The sequence below is a fragment of the Ovis aries genome, chromosome X (assembly GCF_016772045.2).
Source record: "Ovis aries strain OAR_USU_Benz2616 breed Rambouillet chromosome X, ARS-UI_Ramb_v3.0, whole genome shotgun sequence".
Taxonomy (NCBI): Eukaryota; Metazoa; Chordata; class Mammalia; order Artiodactyla; family Bovidae; genus Ovis; species Ovis aries.
Window position 1 is genome coordinate 56135864 of NC_056080.1, and position 18479 is coordinate 56154342.

The 18479-nt window shown below is 46.2% G+C and overlaps 1 protein-coding gene across 6 annotated transcripts in view; it reads left to right on the plus strand.

The window, feature by feature from the left end:
• Nucleotides 1–18479, plus strand: part of OTUD5 (OTU deubiquitinase 5) — a 29290-nt gene that overhangs the window by 8361 nt on the left and 2450 nt on the right. For 3 of the 6 annotated variants that reach the window (XM_027963349.2, XM_027963350.2, XM_027963352.2), the window contains 7 exons: nucleotides 2312–2405; nucleotides 11395–11459; nucleotides 11546–11702; nucleotides 11798–11946; nucleotides 16157–16360; nucleotides 17870–18071; nucleotides 18160–18273. In XM_027963349.2, coding sequence (XP_027819150.1) covers nucleotides 2312–2405; nucleotides 11395–11459; nucleotides 11546–11702; nucleotides 11798–11946; nucleotides 16157–16360; nucleotides 17870–18071; nucleotides 18160–18273 — 985 coding nt within the window. The remainder of the gene's footprint in view (nucleotides 1–2311; nucleotides 2406–11394; nucleotides 11460–11545; nucleotides 11703–11797; nucleotides 11947–16156; nucleotides 16361–17869; nucleotides 18072–18159; nucleotides 18274–18479) is intronic. The other 3 variants (XM_027963351.2, XM_060408019.1, XM_042242010.1) reach the window with 1 other exon arrangement.

Sequence of the window (18479 nt, forward strand, 5' to 3'; positions counted from 1 at the left end):
TGCCTGGTAAACCTTTGTTGGATGAATAGGTAGGAGCACCTCTCGTGCTCTTTGACCCCCTTTTCCCTGTCGATCTCTTCCCCCCCATATTTGAAGTCAGGAAGTTGCTATGTGCACTGCTTCTTTAGAACGTCTCCTGTCCAGTCTGGGATTGTAGTTCTAGTTGCAGCTTCTCTGCAGGTGCCATGGTATTGGAAGATGGCTGACCTGCAGGGCAGGGATAGGGGAACTGGCTGGAGCAGGCTAGTCCAGTGTGACAGCCTCTGGGGAAGGAGGGACGCCTGGACTGCTGGAATGTTGTACATAAACAAGAGTTTGTGCTGCCTGTGGAAGCCCATTAAGAGCTTCCAGGTGCCTTTGTCATCTCTGGAAAGCCAGCCACACCTTCCTGGGGTGTGGGCCCTGATGGTGGCGCTATAGGGTATTCGCTTGTCCCTTGTGCTTCATTTCCTGTCTAGCCACTCACCTAGGACTTTCTGAGGGCCTCTCAGATGTACGTCACCTGTGTGTGTGCTGGTCTTGTCCCTTCTCTTTCTGACCACCTCACCAGTGCATGGTATGTTGTTTAGAAAGCCTTTTCAGTTCCTGAAACTTCTCTAAGCCTCTTGACAGCTCTGTCAGGCAGCTCAGGTATCCCCCATTTGACAGGAAACTGAGGTTTGGAGAGTTCAGGTAGATTACCTAAACTCATGCAGCAAATGAGTGGCAGAGCTGGGCTTGGACCCAGAGGTTTTATCTTCTAGACCTTATGCTTCCTACTTTGCCAGGAATTTACCTCATCTGAGATAGTTAAAAATGGCCTGCAAAGAGGTGATCCCCTCTGTCTGATCAGCAGTAGCCCAGATCCTATAAATCCCTGGGCTGGATGGTGTGCCCAAGGAGCAGCCTTGAGATTTCTGGCCCCTGGGCCTGATGCAGGCTCAGGCTGACTTCTTCTGGTGACCAGCAGATGGCGTGAGGAGGCTAAGAAAGGTCTGCTGCTTCTGCTTTGTTTAGTGTTGAGATGGAAAATGTTTTAAGTGACACGTGGACATTTTTTAATAGACTTTTTTTTTTGAGCAATTATAGGTTCATAGCAAAACTGAGCCGAAGGTACAGGGAGTTCCCATATACCTCCTGACCCCACACATGCAGAATTTCCTCCAGTATCAGTGTCCCCCACTAAGTGGTACATTTGTTATAGTCATTGGACCTACATGGACACGTCATAATCACCCAAAGTCCATAGTTTGCCTTAGAGTTTGCTCTTAGTGTTGTACATTTTCTATGGGTTTGGATAATTGTATAATGACATGTAACCACCATTAAAGTATGTAGCATAGTTTCACTGCCCTAAACATTCTATATGTTCCACCTATTCATTAAAACGTTCGCAAATACACATTGGTACAGGTTCACTTAACCCACACCTTTAGGGCGAGCTGTACTTTGGAATTTAGAAACATTTCAGAATTTTAAGAAAGTCACTTGGATATAAACTGTGTATTATGTAACACTTGCCATGGGGTCTGTAGCAGCACCTCAAAGTCAAACACTTGGATGTTTCTGCATGGAAATGTTTGAATATTTGCTTTTAAGTGGAATAGATGGGTTCTTGTCAGCTCAGGTCGGATTGTGATGCTAAATGAGTTAGATAAAGACTTGCTTTTAAAAGCTTTTAGAATTTTGGATAACATTATATACCTCTTATAAATGAGATGGTGAAGTAGAATCACCTGTAATACCAACACTTTGGGATAATATTTTGTTGTGTTAAGTGTTCCCAGCTTCGTGTGCATATGTGTTTGTATACATATATATATATATATGTTAAATGTCACAAGTGAGATTGTACTTAGCATATATTTTGCTTTATACAGTATATTTTGGAATTCTTTGGCTGTATGTGGGGCTCTGGATCTAGGCTCTTGCCAGTCTACTCCCTCCTTAATATCTCCCCTACCCTGAGTGACTAGAAGGTCCCCAGGTGAATCTCCTCTAGGTCAAGTCAGGTTCTCCCCCTAGGCGCTTGCTGGTTCTGGGCATCTGGCTGCCTAGGGGATAGGCCCAACATGGGATTCCCAGGATGGTCAGCAGGGGTTAGAATACAGATGAGGCCCCTCTGGGAGCAAGCCTTCTGCTTACACAGAGACTGATTCACTAGAAGGGTCTCCTACTCCACATGCATGGAGTGGTCTAGCAGGGCAGAGAACTGGACCTTGTCCGTTGTCCTCTCAGCCAATCATCTGGGTCCCTTAAGAGCTCAAGGACAGGGCCTTGGTGGTGAGGGTATGGGTCTTTCCTGTTGATGATCCCTACCTCTTCCCTCCAGCAGGAGCACTGGTTTGAAAAGGCCTTGCGAGACAAGAAGGGCTTCATCATCAAGCAGATGAAGGAGGATGGTGCCTGTCTCTTCCGGGCTGTAGGTGAGTCTTTGCCTTAGCCTTCAAGGGCCTAGGGCTGCCCCTGAACTATGTTGTTCTTGTCAGGAGTAACTTGTGTGACAGGGTTGGGGGCAGAGTTAGCTGGTCTTTTAGCGACTCCTGGCCTCAGCCTAAGTTAGTAGTTGGCCTCTAGCCTTCGGTCATGAGGCAATATGGTGGTGTGAAAGTAATAATAACAGTAGTAATAAAGATGGAGAAAATAACATTATTTAGGGACAGATTGGAGAAGGAAATGGCAAACCACTCCAGTATTCTTGCCTGGAGAGTCCCAGGGACAGAGGAGCCTGGTGGGCTGCTGTCTGTGGGGTCGCACAGAGTCAGACACGACTGAAGTGACTTAGCAGCAGCAGCCGCAGCGGGGACAAACTGCTCTGTCAGGTGCTAGAGGAAAACTTTTTAATTCTCCTCCAAGCTAGATAAGTGAAGAACCATTGCTTGCAGTTGTCAGATGAGAAAAGCAGCTCAGAAATAGAGAGTGACTTACCTAGGTTCAGAGAGTACATATTACAGTCAGGAGGCAGAGTCTAGGTTAGTTTAGTGTGAGGCCTGTGCTCTTAACTGCAGCACACAGCTGTCACCTTGGGATCACAGAACTTTTTTTTTAACTTACACAAAAGTAGAATAGTGAACCCTTTATGTACCCATCACTCATCTTCAAAATAATTGTTAACATATTGCCAACTTTATTTCATCACTACCCCACCCACTCTTTCACGCTCCTGAAACAAGAATATTTTTAAAACAGAATCCCAACATGGATCATCTCATTTGTAAATATTTCTGTATGTTTCTCTGACAAATAAGGACTCTTTCTTTTTTAACATAACAAAAATACCATTACATACATAACAAAATTAATAATTCCTTAATACCATCTGCTGTCCAATCTGAGCTAGATCTTTGAAGCTTCTCTGGCTCTGATCGGTGACTCAAAAAGCAATTTTGAAGTTCTATGCTAGTATCCAAGGGACAAGCTGAGAGTGTGATTCACTCCCTTTGGAGCTCTGCTGTCTCTCAAGGAAACATCCCCTCTGATAAGAGCCTTGACCTGAGAGTCGGAAGCCCTTTATTTCAGTACTCCCCCTGACTCATAACTTCCGTTTTCCCATGTTTGAAATGGTGTTGATTCTGCAGTTCTTAGTGGTGCCTCAGAGTCACAAATGTTTGAGTGGGTGATAGAAAGTTTGGTGGGGTGAGTGGTTGTCTCCCTATTCTACCAAGCAGAAGAGGTTCAGGCAGTGGACTTTGGTGGTCTGGGAAAATTCCAACTCCCTTATCCCTGTGGCTCAAGTCCATGTTCTCCCAGGGATGTTTCCTAGAGAAAGAAATAGGTTTGGGGGCATCTTGGACCAAAGGAATGCAAAGAAAGAATAGGTGGGGACCCATTAGATGTTAGGCCTGTGCCAAGACCTTAGTCTGAATGTGGGGTAGGCAAGGCTCCTGGTGGAGTGAGGGTCAGAGAATGCAGCTGGGCATCTGTGTCTTGGGTGTTATTTGAGGTGGGCCTTGGGCCTAGTTAAGACCAGGCTTGGCAGTAACCCATGTAAGAAACAAAATTTAAGTGTGTGTTCATCTGGCTGTTCTTCCCAAACACATTCTGACCCTTCCCCCTCATTGAGACCTTCTAGTAAGGGGCCTAAGCTTACAGGAAGAGCTGACCATGACAGGTGAAGGCCTTTCCCTATCAGCACTATGGCTACACATTTCCTCTGACTGGGCTGCACTTGGCTTTTCTTTGTAAAACCTCAGAAGCCCCATGGCCTCTCCCTGAGAAGTACATGACCCCTGGGTCTCTAGGCCTCATGTGGAGGTTTCCCTGGGGCACAGTGCACAGGACATGTAACCCCAAAGGAGACTTTATCCTCACGCTTTCTGCTACCCCTCTGCTTCCAGCCTCACTGGGACAGGGGCAGGTGGTAGTTGCTCTAGGCTCTGGTGAGAAGGGTGACAATTTCTAACTTCCTGTCACACATTGAATAGTAGAAGGACCACATAACTGAGGGCTGGAGTTGGAATGAGGAGAGACAAAGAGACCACTCTTGTTCCTCGACCCTGACTGATTGCTGGGCATTCCACGTGGTACTTCACGTTCACCTGCAAAATTGGGATCCTTATCCCATGAAACCAGGTGAGAAGAGCCTCCCATTGAGGCTCGGGAAGGGGAAGTGATGTGCCCAGGGTAAGTAGTGGCAGAACTGGCATGGGAACCCAGATGTGTCCAAAGGACACATTCTTTCTATTATCCTAGGAAAGCCCTAGCTTCTTAGGTCACTGCCTGGGTGACTGTGGCTGTATTCCCTGATGTCTAGGGCCTTGCTTCTTGCAGCAAACAGCCTGTGGCCCTCTACTCTTAGGAATCCTGAGTCAGGTGGGTTTTGCCTCTGAGATCTGGGTGTCCCCAGTGTGAACCAGTATCCCATGCTTGTGCACAGTTCTTTCACCCACCACCTATTGGAGACTCGTGGGCATCAGCATAGGCTGGGGTGGAGTGAAAGTGGGAGCCTGGGTCCCAGAGGTATCCTGTGGTCCACCCTGCCCCTGCTGTGCTCAGATAACCTTCTCCTGGAAACGTGAGTCTGCATCTCTCTTCCCTCCCTCTCTGCATACAGCTTTGACTCAGCAAAAACCTCTGGCCCTGGCCTTGGCTTCTGTGGGCAGAGTGGTGGCCGTGTGTGTGGGTGTCTGCATGAGTTGTGGGGATGCAGCTGGGGCTGTGCATATTTTGGTGATGGGGCCCAGAAACAGCAAGGTCCACTGCTCAAGGCCTTTTGGTCTTGGAACATGGACCATCAGCATTGGAGGAATGGATCTTAGATCAATTTGTCGTTTTATAAATGGGAAACAGGCCTCAAGAGAAGGTCAGGGCCTTATTATCTAGGTCACACAGCCAGTATCAGACATTCGTGTTTGAGGTTGAAGCAGGCCAGAAGAAGAATCCCATGGACCACCATGTACACCGGCTTCTGTTGCCCTCTCTGCCCTGCCTCCTTCAGTTTTTCCATCTTTACGGCGGGAATTCTTGAGTAGAGGAGCAGGCATCTGAGAGACCAGGCTATTGAGAGGGCTGAGTTTTGCTGGCTCCCCAACTGAGGGTGGCAAGGGCATCTACTTTTTGAATGTGACAGTTCCCTGTAGTTGTGGTTGTTGCGTGGGTATTTGGCTTCAAGGAACATCTTTTACTGACTGTGTGCATGCACATGTGCATTTCTGTGCTGGTGTCTCTGTATGCTCAGAGAAAGGACATAATAGGGTGTGGGGAGGGAATGTTCATGCTGACCTCTGTGGCCTTAGTGAGGGGTACAGGTCCTAATATATCTGTAATCTCTGACCACTTGCAGGCCTTTCCTAGGTTCCAGCTGATTCCTGCTTGTGTTGGTGGGGAAACTGAGGCAGACAAGCCTGACCTAGGGAGTCAGGTGGCTAAGGTGACAGCCAGATTGGTGGTGGTAATGTCTCCTCGGCATCAGTGCTCAAAGTTACCAGTTATTCCTTGAAAGCCTGGCCTCTCTTTCAACCTCCCCAATGTGTGGCCTTGGGCCAGCTGTGCCACATTTCTGTACCTTAGTATCCCTCCTGTGTAAAGTAGGGTTTTTTCGAGTAAGGATGGAATGAGCTGGGATGTGAAAAGGCCTTGGCGGAACCAATTGTAGTAATGTACTGAAGATTTCTGAGCCCTCTTTGGGTTGGGGACAGAGGTGAGGGAGTGGGGGACCCCCTTCCAACTGGACTCTGGGAGGGGAGAGCAGGTGCACATTGCCCACAAGTGCAGTGTCAGCAAGAGGAGGAGTTTCAGTTTCTATCAAAACAAGTGCTCTGAATTCCCCTACCTCTGCAGGACCATTGGGCTCTTTTCCTCCATCTTGGCCCCCACAGGGAAGTCCAGCTCAGTCCCTAGTTCCATGTGCCAATCTCTAGGGAGGAGGGCTTTCTGGAGGACAGAGGTGGGGCTGGCAAATTGAGACAAGCATCTCCACAGTGAGGATTTCCTGTGTTCTTAGTCCTGCACTGGGTGTTTTTATGTCATCGAGAAGGTCCTTCTACTCTTTCATTGGCAAGGTATTGTTGCTCTCTTTCCTTGGTTCAGAGATGCACATTTTCTTCCACATTGATGATTCCCAATCTAGGGTATGTCTTATAACCACCCTCTCCCAAAAGCTGTGATTAAATACATGTTCTGTATCACCTATTGGTGCATCTCAGAATTGAAGAGAGAAGGTGGTATTTTACATTTTATAGGTAAGTTGAAAAGGTCATCCCTTGCCCACACTTAAGGACCCTATTTTGTGAGGACTGTGTTACTGATTTGATGTTAATTTGGTTGCTAAAGATTTGAACTATGGGCACAAGGTAGGCTAATGGACCTTTGGATTCAGCAAAGGTAGAGAACCAGTTCTGCCCGCATGAGGAGAAATAACCTACACTTTGAGTTTGGGACTTTCCTCTGGCTGATGAAGTGCAGCAGAAATGAGGAAGGACTTAAGTGGTTCTGGTGAAATTTCTAGCTGACTTGTGGGTGACTGGCTATCTGAAGGAGTCATCGTTCTCCTTATGACAAACGGAACCCCATCTCTTGAATATCTAGTATGCCTTAGGTATTTGGCAGACCATCCCCGGTAGTATTGACAACGTCCCATGAGAGGAAAAGGAGTTATTTTCCCCACTTTATAGTTGAGGACATTGCAGCCCAGAGAGGTTAAGGCCTTGTCCAGTGCCACACGGGGCAGAAGAGCCTTTTTGTCAAGCAGGGAGTCAATGGCAGGGAAATGGGAACTTCTTAGGAAGGTTCTCTCCCAACTCTCTTCCCGGGCCCATAGTCTCCCCTTTCCCCTGACTTCCTACATCTGGCATCTCGGTTGGGTAGATCCACCTCCCAGGACTGGAAATGCCTGTTGATGCTTGCCTGGGAACATCTCAGCCACCTTCCTGAGCCTGGCAGACCAACCCCTATTTAACCCCTTCACTCCCATCTCAGTTCCTGTTTACTGCAGCTGCCAACAGCACTGCCTCTTCAGCACCCCAGGTTTATTCTACGGAAATAGCTCCTCAAGCAGCTCCGGCAGCCACAGTGGGTTTGTGGTCCTGGCTTCTAAGAAAGGCAGTGGCAGGGGCCCCCCAGCCTGTGCACAGGGCATGTGACTTGCTGGAAGTGCTGCAGAGGGGGAGGAGGGTGAGGGAGAGTGTGGCCACAGAACCCACATCCTTGTTTACATCGGTAAAGGGGCTACCCCTTCCCAACTCCCCATCACCCTCTGGTCTCTGCACCTCCAGGAGGACATGAGACAGGCGTGGGCCCCGTTTTCTATCTCAGAGCTGCCTTTTTCTCTTTATCTCACAGAACCCTTCATGGAGGGGGAAGGGGGGAGGGTGTTCTGGCGATTCTTTGCAGAAGTAGACTGTGTCATGGAAGAGCTCTGTGGTGTTTGCTGTGGGACCTGCCCCTGCCCCAGTGTCACAGGGATATCCCATCAGAGCAACAGTCCTCTGAGGAGACAAAGGGACATTCCCTCTTCATCTTAGCCAGTGGATATCAGGCATGCTTCATCTTCAAGCCCACTTTAATTTCTCACAAAGAAGGCTCCCTGACTCCCCTAGCCTCCCCAATCCACTCAGCAAACTTGCATTTCTTGCACCGCACCAGGCTCTGAGCCTGGGGGTGGACTTGTATATGAACTGCCCTCTGCCCTCAGTGGGAGCCCAATGTGATCAGGCAAAGTCTGTATACATCTTTGATAAATCTGCTGATGGGGTGCCTTGGAGGAGTGGGAAACTGTTTTAAGAGTGCATGGGTATTTGACAAGTAGGCAGCCAAATAAGATGGAAAGAACATCCTGAAAAGAGGAAACAGCATGTGTGAACATCCTCAGTTGAGGCAGAGGGAGCCTGGTTCTTATTGTGACTAAAGCCCTGTGATGCCTGGACCTTAATTAAGTTAGGTGCATATGTGTCTTATCTCTCTTATAGACCACATGCTTCTTGCGGATAGGGTCAGAATTTTACTCACTTCTGTCACCTTCATAGTACCCCACATTCAGGCCCCACTACGGGACAGGGTCTCTGAGTGACTGCTCTGTCCCAAGACTAAGGCTAGTCACTTCACACCTATTATCTCATTAATTCCACAATAGGCTTGCCAGGGAGTTACCCAGCTTGATCCCATTTTACACTTGAGGCATATGAAGCTCAGAACACTTGGGTCATTTTGTTTACTAGTACCAAGAGAAGACACTGGTCATAGCAAACACCCTCTTCCAACAACACAAGAGAAGACTCTACACATGGACATCACCAGATGGTCAACACCAAAATCAGATTGATTATATTCTTTGCAGCCAAAGATGGAGAAGCTCTATACAGTCAGCAAAAACAAGACCGGGAGCTGACTGTGGCTCAGATCATGAACTCCTTATTGCCAAATTCAGACTTAAATTGAAGAAAGTAGGGAAAACCACTAGACAATTCAGGTATGGCCTAAATCAAATCCCTTATGATTATACAGTGGAAGTGAGAAATAGATTTAAGGGACTAGATCTCATGTACTATGGACGGAGGTTCGTGACATTGTACAGGTGACAGGGATCAAGACCATCCCCATGGAAAAGAAATGCAAAAAAGCAAAATGGCTGTCTGAGGAGGCCTTACAAATAGCTGTGAAAAGAAGAGAAGGGAAAAGCAAAGGAGAAAAGGAAAGATAATAAGCATCTGAATGCAGAGTTCCGAAGAATAGCAAGAAGAGATAAGAAAGCCTTCTTCAGCAATCAATGCAAAGATAGAGGAAAACAACAGAATGGGAAAGACTAGAGATCTCTTCAAGAAAATTAAAGATACCAAGGGAACATTTCATGCAAAGATGGGCTTGATAAAGGACAGAAATGGTATGGACCTAACAGAAGCAGAAGATACTAAGAAGAGGTGGCAAGAATACACAGAACTGTACAAAAATGATCTTCATGACCAAGATAATCACAGTGGTGTGATCACTCACCTAGAGCCAGGCATTCTGGAATGTGAAGTCAAGTGGGCCTTAGAAAGCATTACTACAAACAAAGCTAGTGGAGATGATGAAATTCCAGTTGAGCTATTTCAAATCCTGAAAGATGATGCTGTGAAAGTGCTGCACTCAATATGCCAGCAAATTTGGAAAACTCAGCAGTAGCCACAGGACTGGAAAAGGTCAGTTTTCATTCCAATCCCAAAGAAAGGCAATGCCAAAGAATGCTCAAACTACCGCACAATTGCACTCATCTCACACATTAGTAAAGTAATGCTCAAAATTCTCCAAGCCAGGCTTCAGTACTACATGAACCATGAACTTCCCGATGTTCAAGCTGGTTTTATAAAAGGCAGAGGAACAGAGATCAAATTGCTAACATCCGCTGGATCATGGAAAAGCAAGAGAGTTCCAGAAAAACATCTATTTCTGCTTTATTGACTATGCCAAAACCTTTGACTGTGTGGATCCCAATAAACTGTGGAAAATTCTGAAAGAGGTGGGAATCCCAGACCATCTGACCTGCCTCTTGAGAAGCCTATATGCAGATCAGGAAGCAACAGTTAGGACTGGACATGGAACAACAGACTGGTTCCAAATAGGAAAAGGAGTACGTCAAGGCTGTATATTGTCACCCTGCTTATTTAACTTAAATGCAGAGTACATCATGAGAAATGCTGGGCTGGAAGAAGCACAAGCTGGAATCAAGATTGCCAGGAGAAATATCAGTAACCTCAGATACGCAGATGACACCACCCTTATGGCAGAAAGTGAAGAGGAACTAAAAAGCCTCTTGATGAAAGTGAGAGAGGAGAGTGAAAATGTTGGGTTAAAGCTCAACATTCAGAAAACGAAGATCATGGCATCTTGTCCCATCACTTCATGGGAAATAGATGGGGAAACAGTGGAAACAGTGTCAGACTTTATTTTTTGGGAGCTCCAAAATCACTGCAGATGGTGACTGCAGCCATGAAATTAAAAGACGCTTACTCCTTGGAAGGAAAGTTATGACCAACCTAGATAGCATATTAAAAAGCAGAGACATTATTTTGCCAACAAAGGTCCGTCTAATCAAGGCTGTGGTTTTTCCAGTAGTCATGTATGGATGTGAGAGTTGGACTGTGAAGAAAGCTGAGTGCCGAAGAATTGATGCTTTTGAACTGTGGTGTTGGAGAAGACTCTTGAGAGTCCTTTGGACTGTAAGGAGATCCAACCAGTCCATTCTAAAGGAGATCATTCCTGGGTGTTCTTTGGAAGGATTGATGCTAAAGCTGAAACTCCAGTACTTTGGCCACCTCATGAGAAGAGTTGACTCATTGGAAAAGACTCTGATGCTGGGAGGGATTGGGGGCAGGAGGAGAAGGGGATGACAGAGGATGAGATGGCTGGGTGGCATCACCGACTCGATGGACTTGAGTGTACTCCGGGAGTTGGTGATGGACAGGGAGGCCTGGCGTGCTGCGATTCATGGGGTGGCAAAGAGTCGGACACGACTGAGCAACTGAACTGAACTGAATAGAACTGGGCTTAGAGCCCAGTTATTTTCCTTTCCCTTTTTCTCTTTTTTCACCTTATAAAGGCCATAATGACTCCTGAGAGTCAGGAAACTGAATTCTAAAGTTGAATCTGTCGTGGACTGACTTCTGGGTGACCTTGGTCAAATCACAAACTCCCCGAGCCTCAGTGTCCTCATGTGAAGAGCGAAGAGTGGTATATGTGGAATTGATGGTGATTAAGGCCGCTTATCTACGCAAGATGCCTGTGGTTCTGTCTCTCTTACCTGTACTCTTGTTCTTAAAGACTATCCTTGCCTGTCTCTTTTTTCGTGACCATATTCCAGCCCACAAAGCCAAGAACTCTCCATTCCTTAGGGTAGGTAAGGGAGTTTCCCTGGCCCCCAGCCCTTCACCCACAAGGATGTTCTGATTCAGAACTCTTCTTTGGTGGCAGCTCTGACTCCAGCCTCTCCTTCTGTCCCCACAGCTGACCAGGTATATGGAGACCAGGACATGCATGAGGTTGTTCGAAAGCACTGCATGGACTATCTGGTGAGACCTTGCAGAGACCTTGGGGCGAGGGCAGAATGGAGGATCTCTTCTCCACATAGACATTGATCCTCTGATCTTTTCTGCAGATGAAGAATGCTGACTACTTCTCCAACTATGTCACAGAGGACTTTACCACCTACATCAACCGGAAGCGGAAAAACAACTGCCATGGCAACCACATTGAGATGCAGGCCATGGCAGAGATGTACAACCGGCCTGTGGAGGTGTACCAGTACAGCACAGGTACTTCTGTGGTGGGTAGGTGAGCAGTTGACCACTCTTGGTCTGAGCCTGTTCCACCCAGCCCACTGTGAATCCTGTCTCCTCTTTCTCTGCAGAACCCATCAATACATTCCATGGGATCCATCAAAATGAGGATGAACCCATTCGTGTCAGCTACCATAGGAATATCCACTACAACTCAGTAGTGAATCCTAACAAGGCCACCATTGGCGTGGGACTGGGCCTGCCATCATTCAAACCGGGGGTAAGCAGGTCCCTGTGCCTAGAATGGATACTGGAGATGGACCAAAAATCTGATGTTGGGGCCTCAGTTTTGCCTCTTGCCCACAAAAGTGTCCTGTTAACCTCTCTGAATCGCCCTTAAGGTCTCACCTCTGAAATTAGGAAGTTATCCAAGGTGATCCCTCAGGGCCCATTTTGTCGTCTCAGTTTGACTGTCTGAGCTGGTTCACCTATCTTTTGTGCCTGTTGAGAGTTGGCATTTTGAGATATGGAGTCAAACTTGGGAACTGTGAACCAGGGCTCAGTCTCTGTGTCTTGGTACCCACATGGATCCTCCTTCAAACCCCAGCACGGACAGACAGCTGTGGTCACAGAGACTTGGAGTGTAGGCCTGGCCCTACCACTTGCTGGCCTTGGTATCTAAGTCAGGTTGTACAAGTGATTTGACTGGGAGCTTGGGTGATACAGAAAGTGCCTAACACAGGGCCTGGTACCTGTTAGGTGCTCAGGAAAGGGCAGTAGATTTTCTCAGCACACACTGACAGATTTTCATTCTCTGTCTCAAACAGTTGTCTGTTGGGGATTTTGCTATCTTCTATTGAGGTTTCACTTCCTACAAAAGTACTCCTGCCTCATTTTAGGAAACACACCCTAACACCAGCATACCCTCCAACATAGAGGTTTTTTGATGTGGACCATTTTTAAAATCTTTATTGAATTTGTTAGAATACTGCTTCTGTTTAATGTTTCAGTTTTTTTGGCTGATAGGCATGTGAGAGCTTAGCCCCCCAACCAGGGATCAAACCTGTACCCCCTGCATTAGAAGGTGAAGTCTTAACCACTGGACCACCGAAAGTCCCCATAGAGGTTTTTTGGTTTCATTTTTTTAAATAAACCTTTAATCTCAGAACAGATTTAGATTTATGTAATTACTGTGATTAGAGAATTCCTATATACTCCACTGTGATTAACATATTAGCATAGTATGTTTGTCACAATCAATGAACCAATATTGATATATTAACTAAAGACCATACTTTGTTCAAATTACCTCAGTTTTGGGCTTCCCAGGTGGCTCAGTGGTAAAGAATCCACCTACCAATGCAGGATACACAGGTTTGATCCCTGGGTGCGGAAGATGCCCTGGAGAAGGAAATGGTAACCCATTCTAGTATTCTTACCTGGGGAATTCCATGCACAGAGGAGCCTGGAGGGCTACAGTCCATGGGGTCGCAAAAGAGTTGGACACAACAGTGACCAAACAACAATAGTAAATGATGATACCTTCAGAAAGGGATAAAACAAAAACAGATTACCTCAGTTTTTCCCCAATGATCTTATCTGTTCCAGGATCCCATCCAGGATACTGTATTACATTTAGTTGTCATGTCTCCTTTGGCTCCTCCTGGCTGTGACAGTGTCTCCGAATATCTTTGTTTTCGATCTGTTTACAGACTCTATGACCTTTTCTAGAATGTCATATAATTGGAATCATACAATATATAGTTTTTTCAATGGCTTCTTTTAGGTAACACTGTGCATTTAAGAGTCACTCCTGACTTTTAGTGGTTTGACCACTTGTGTCTTTTCTTTTTCCATTTGTTAAAACTGAGTGCCCTAAGTTTTTTTAAAAAAATAGATTTAATTATTTAGAATAGTTTTAGATTTACAGAAAAATTAAGATAGTGCAGAGTTCCCACATACCTTCCCCTCTTTTGCCCAGTTTCCCTATTATTCACACATGTCAGATGACCAATACATTTGTTATATGAACCAGTATTGATACATTGTTATTAATTGAAAGTCATCATACCTCTTTAGCTCCTTTGTTTTTGATGGTTTCTCACATTTTCATGTTTTTGGTGACCTTGGCAGTTTTGAAGAGTACTAGTCATGTTTATCGGAGAAGGCAATGGCAACCCATTCCAGTACTCTTGTCTGGAAAATCCCATGGACAGAGGAGCCTAGTAGGCTGCAGTCCACGGGGTTGCTAAGAGTTGGGCACGACTGAGCGACTTCACTTTCACTTTTCACTTTCATGCATTGGAGAAGGCAATGGCAACCCATTCCAGTATTCTTGCCTGGAGAATCCCAGGGACAGAGGAGCCTAGTGGGCTGCCATCTATGGGGTCGCACAGAGTCGGACATGACTGAAGTGACTTAGCAGCAGTAGCAGTCATGTATATTGTAGGATGTTTCTCTTTTGGAGTTTGTCTGATGTATTTCTCATTAGACTTGAGGTTACGAGTTTTAGAGAGGGGGATCACAGTGGTAAAGTGCCATTCTTATCACATCATATCAACAGTATGTACCCTGAACATGATTTGTAATTGTTGATGTTGATCTTGATCATCTGGCAGAAGTAGTTTTATCAAGTTTTCTCCACTGTAAAATTACTCTTCCCTACCCCCACTTCCTTCTCCATGTTATACTGTGTGGAAGGAAGTCATCTATACTCCAAAGTTAAGAAGTAGGGATTAGGGGGACTTCCCTAGTGGTCCAGTGGCTAAGACGCCACCTTCTCAATGCAGGGGGCCCATGTTCGATCCCTGGTCAGGGAACTAGATCCCACATGGTGCAACTAAAAAAACCCCAGTTCAGCCAAATAAATAGATAAATATTTAAAAAAAGAAGTAGGGATTAGGGAATTTCATGGCGGACTAGTTGTTAGGACTCCACACTTCCACTGCCAAAGGCCTGGGTACAGTGCAGTGCAGTGCAAAAATACAAATAAAAGGTGAAGGTTATACTCCATCTCTTTGAGGGCAGAGTATTTACATAAATTATTTGAAATTCTTCTGCAAGGGAGATTAATCTCATTCTCCATTTATTTAGTCATTTATTTATATCATTGTGGATGATGGATATTTATTTATTTAATACTTTTATACTTTGGGTTATAATCCAGTACTGTTTTTATTTTGATGCCCAAGTTTTTCCAGTTTTGGCTATTGGGAGTTCTTTTAGTTGGTTCCTGCATCTCTTTGAAATATCCCCATCATTGTGGTGGTGTTTGTGCGGAGTTGGTTTTTGGCTTGTTTGTTTTCATTTTTATTTTATTTTTCATTTTCATTTTCATTTTGAATACTTAACTTTCTGGCACTACAAGGTGCTAGAGGCTCATCTTGTATATTCCTTGCCCCATTTCTAGAACCAGCCATTTCTCCAAGGAGCCCTAGTTCCTTTTATTGGAGAATGTTATATTAGAAACCAAGATCTGGGTGCTGAGTATGCTCTTTGCTATTGGGGTATCCTTGCTTTAGGCCCTTTCAGCTGATAGAGCAAGAAAATATATGTATAAACTAACCTGTGTGTATACACATCTCTAGAAATATTTCTATATGTAAGTATCTGTATGACACTATGGTTCTTACTGATACCTTTAACTGAGGGGCACCTTGTTTTAATTTGCAATTCCTAATGACAAATGATGTTGAGCATCTTTTCATGTGCCTATTTGCTGTCTATCTTCTTTGATGAAGTTGTGTGTCTAGACTTTTTTGCCCATTTTTAATTGGCGTATTCTAATAGCATTTTGCATTCTTTTTGGACTGTTATCCATGGGTAAAAAAATATATTTTACACCATTAGTGTACACACACGTTGGTGTATGGTGTGTATATGTGCATTAAAATAAGTTTTCACTGAACGAAATTTACTTTTATTCCATGGGGTATGCACTGATACTTTTCATTATTCCTTTTTAAAAAATCTGTTACGTCTCACAGCCTGACACTCTCATACGGTGTTCCACAACTCATAGTACCCCACACCATGCTGACACTGTCCTCTTGTCTACTTAAATGCCCCAATACTCAAATCTACCCTGTGCACACAGGACTCAACTTCTTAGGTGATCTTTTCTCCTTGTCCCATCTGGGCATAGGTGAAGAAGGCCTCAACAACTGAGTCATCAATCGGTGAGGTGTCTTTAAATTCTAACCCTGGCTGGAGGGCACCTGACTGCCCCAGACTTAGTACATCAGTTGAGGTATCTTGGGGGTGGCAGCAGGACTTCTGGATATAGGAATTTGAAATGACAAGTCCCCCAACCCAAGCCTGCCTTCCCCTAGTCCCTGATGAATAGGCAGCCTGCCCAGGGGGGTGCTTAGAGTATCTGCCTTCCTGCCTCTCTTCTGAGCCTGTGAGCCCACCTCCCTGAGCCACTTCTGGCTCTTGGCCAGAGTTCAGAGTGTCACCTCACATCTCTGTTCCTCTCCCACTCCTTGTAGTTTGCAGAGCAGTCCCTGATGAAGAATGCCATAAAAACATCAGAGGAATCATGGATTGAACAGCAGATGCTGGAAGACAAGAAGCGGGCCACAGATTGGGAGGCCACAAATGAGGCCATTGAGGAGCAGGTGGCCCGGGAATCCTACTTGCAGTGGCTGCGGGATCAAGAAAAACAAGCTCGCCAAGTCCGTGGCCCCAGCCAGGTGGGTCCTGGGGTCTGTCACTAGCCTGGCGAAGAACCTGTTACTTCCCATGTTCTGTCCCCAAACAGGCAGAAACAAACTAAGCAATTCTGACATGTGGGAGAGAAGGAAGCTCCTAGCCTTTTCTGTACCTCATCTTGGCCTTAGTCTTGGCATTGTGCCTTAGAACTCTCAACACCTGTGTGTGCAGAACAAGCTCTTTTTTTTTTTTTTTTTTTTTTTAAGGAGTGAGGGAGGGCAGCCACTGATGGTGAAATGCCAGATTCATGGATAGTTTCAGAGGGACAAGCTTTTGCTGAATGTTCTTGTGTGCCAGACTCTGCTGAGGATGTAAAATCAGGTCCTGCATGCTCCAGCCTTAGTGATCCTGTCTTTTGATGGGGAGACACATGCATCAGTGGAGCCCTTGACTCTGACTGGAAGACCAGTAGAGGTGGGGGATCTGGTCAGTCTTCATACGGAAAGGTTGAATTTTTAGGGCAGGGAGTGAGACAGGGCAGCCAGGTATTTGAGGAGTCACAAGGAGTTTATAGAGTGATTAATAGATGTTGGCAAGAGCTGACTCATTCGTTAAACAAGTATTTATTGCAGGTCTATGCCAGGCACTGTTCTTAGTGTATAGGAGTACATTGGTGAGCTGGGCAGTCCCAGGTCTGTCTTTGTGGTGCTTCCATTTATGCAGAGTGGAACGAAATAAACATAATGAATAAATCAGTTGAGAGGTGGTATGGATGAAAAATGTAGAGCAGGGTAAAGGGGATGAGTAGGACTGAGTAGGGCTGGGAGTTCACAATATTAAATAGCATGGTCAGAGTTGGCCTTAGACCAGGTGAGAGTTGAGCGAAAGCTTGCAGAGATGAGGGAATTACTTGTCTATACCAGGGAAGACAGGACCAGCTAGAGCAAAGACCCTGAGGTATGTGCACACCTGGTGTGATTTGGAAGCAGCCTGGAGGCAGTGTGGCAGAACAGAACGTAGTAGTAGATGGAGTCGGAAAGGTGGGTGTGCCATATTGGAAGGGGCTTGTGACCTTCAGTGTGGCCTGTGGTGAGGACTTTGGCTTTTCTTCTGAGTGAAGCAAAAATGATGAGAGGGTTATGAGCAGGAAAAGAGTGGAAACTTAGAATTTAACAGGATCCTTCTGACTGCTGACTGTAAAATGGAGTCGAAGGGGCAAAGGTGGAAGCAGTAGACCACCAAGGAGAAGATGACTATAGCAGTCCTCATGATTGATGGTAGTACTGGCAAGGGAGGCAGTCAGAAGGGCATAGATTCTGGATCTATTTTGAAGATGGAGTAACAGGTTTCCTGTCAGACTGGCTATAAAGGTGTGAGAGGGGCTTTAAAGTGCTGACCTTGATACTGTGGTCCATTATGTGACCATTGTTGGTGGCCTATGTAGAAGCTATTTCATAGCCAGGATTCTGGGAGGGAGTGAGCCCTTCGGGAATGGGGCAGAGGACGGTTGCACCTGCTGTTGGTCTTTACCACCACCTTCCTCACCACAGCCCCGGAAAGCCAGCGCCACATGCAGCTCTGCCACAGCAGCAGCCTCCAGTGGTCTTGAGGAGTGGACCAGCCGGTCCCCAAGGCAGCGGAGTTCAGCGTCGTCACCTGAGCACCCTGAGCTGCATGCTGAGCTGGGCATCAAGCCCCCTTCCCCAGGCACTGTCTTAGCTCTTGCCAAACCTCCTTCACCCTGTGCACCAGGTCAGTGACTTGCTGATAGGGAGCATGCAGGGGTCAGGAAGTCCTGCCTAGGCCCTGAGCCCTGCCTTTGACTGTTTGTCTGCCCCAGGTACAAGCAGCCAGTTCTCGACAGGGGCCGACCGGGCTACTTCCCCCCTTGTGTCCCTTTACCCTGCTCTGGAGTGCCGGGCCCTCATTCAGCAGATGTCCCCCTCCGCCTTTGGTAAGCCTCTTCTGTCTAGGGTCTAGGGGCCAGCTGGGAGTTGGGGAGAGATGGAAGAAGCAGCTGGTCCTGAAAAGGGGGCTTCTGGAGCCTCTGGACATCTCCTCAGGAAAAGAGAGTTTTTCAGGCCCAAGAGTCTGTTCCAGAGGGGATTTGAGTGGGGTTTTGTAGGCTCAGAGGAGCCTTCTCCTTAGAGAAAAAAGTGG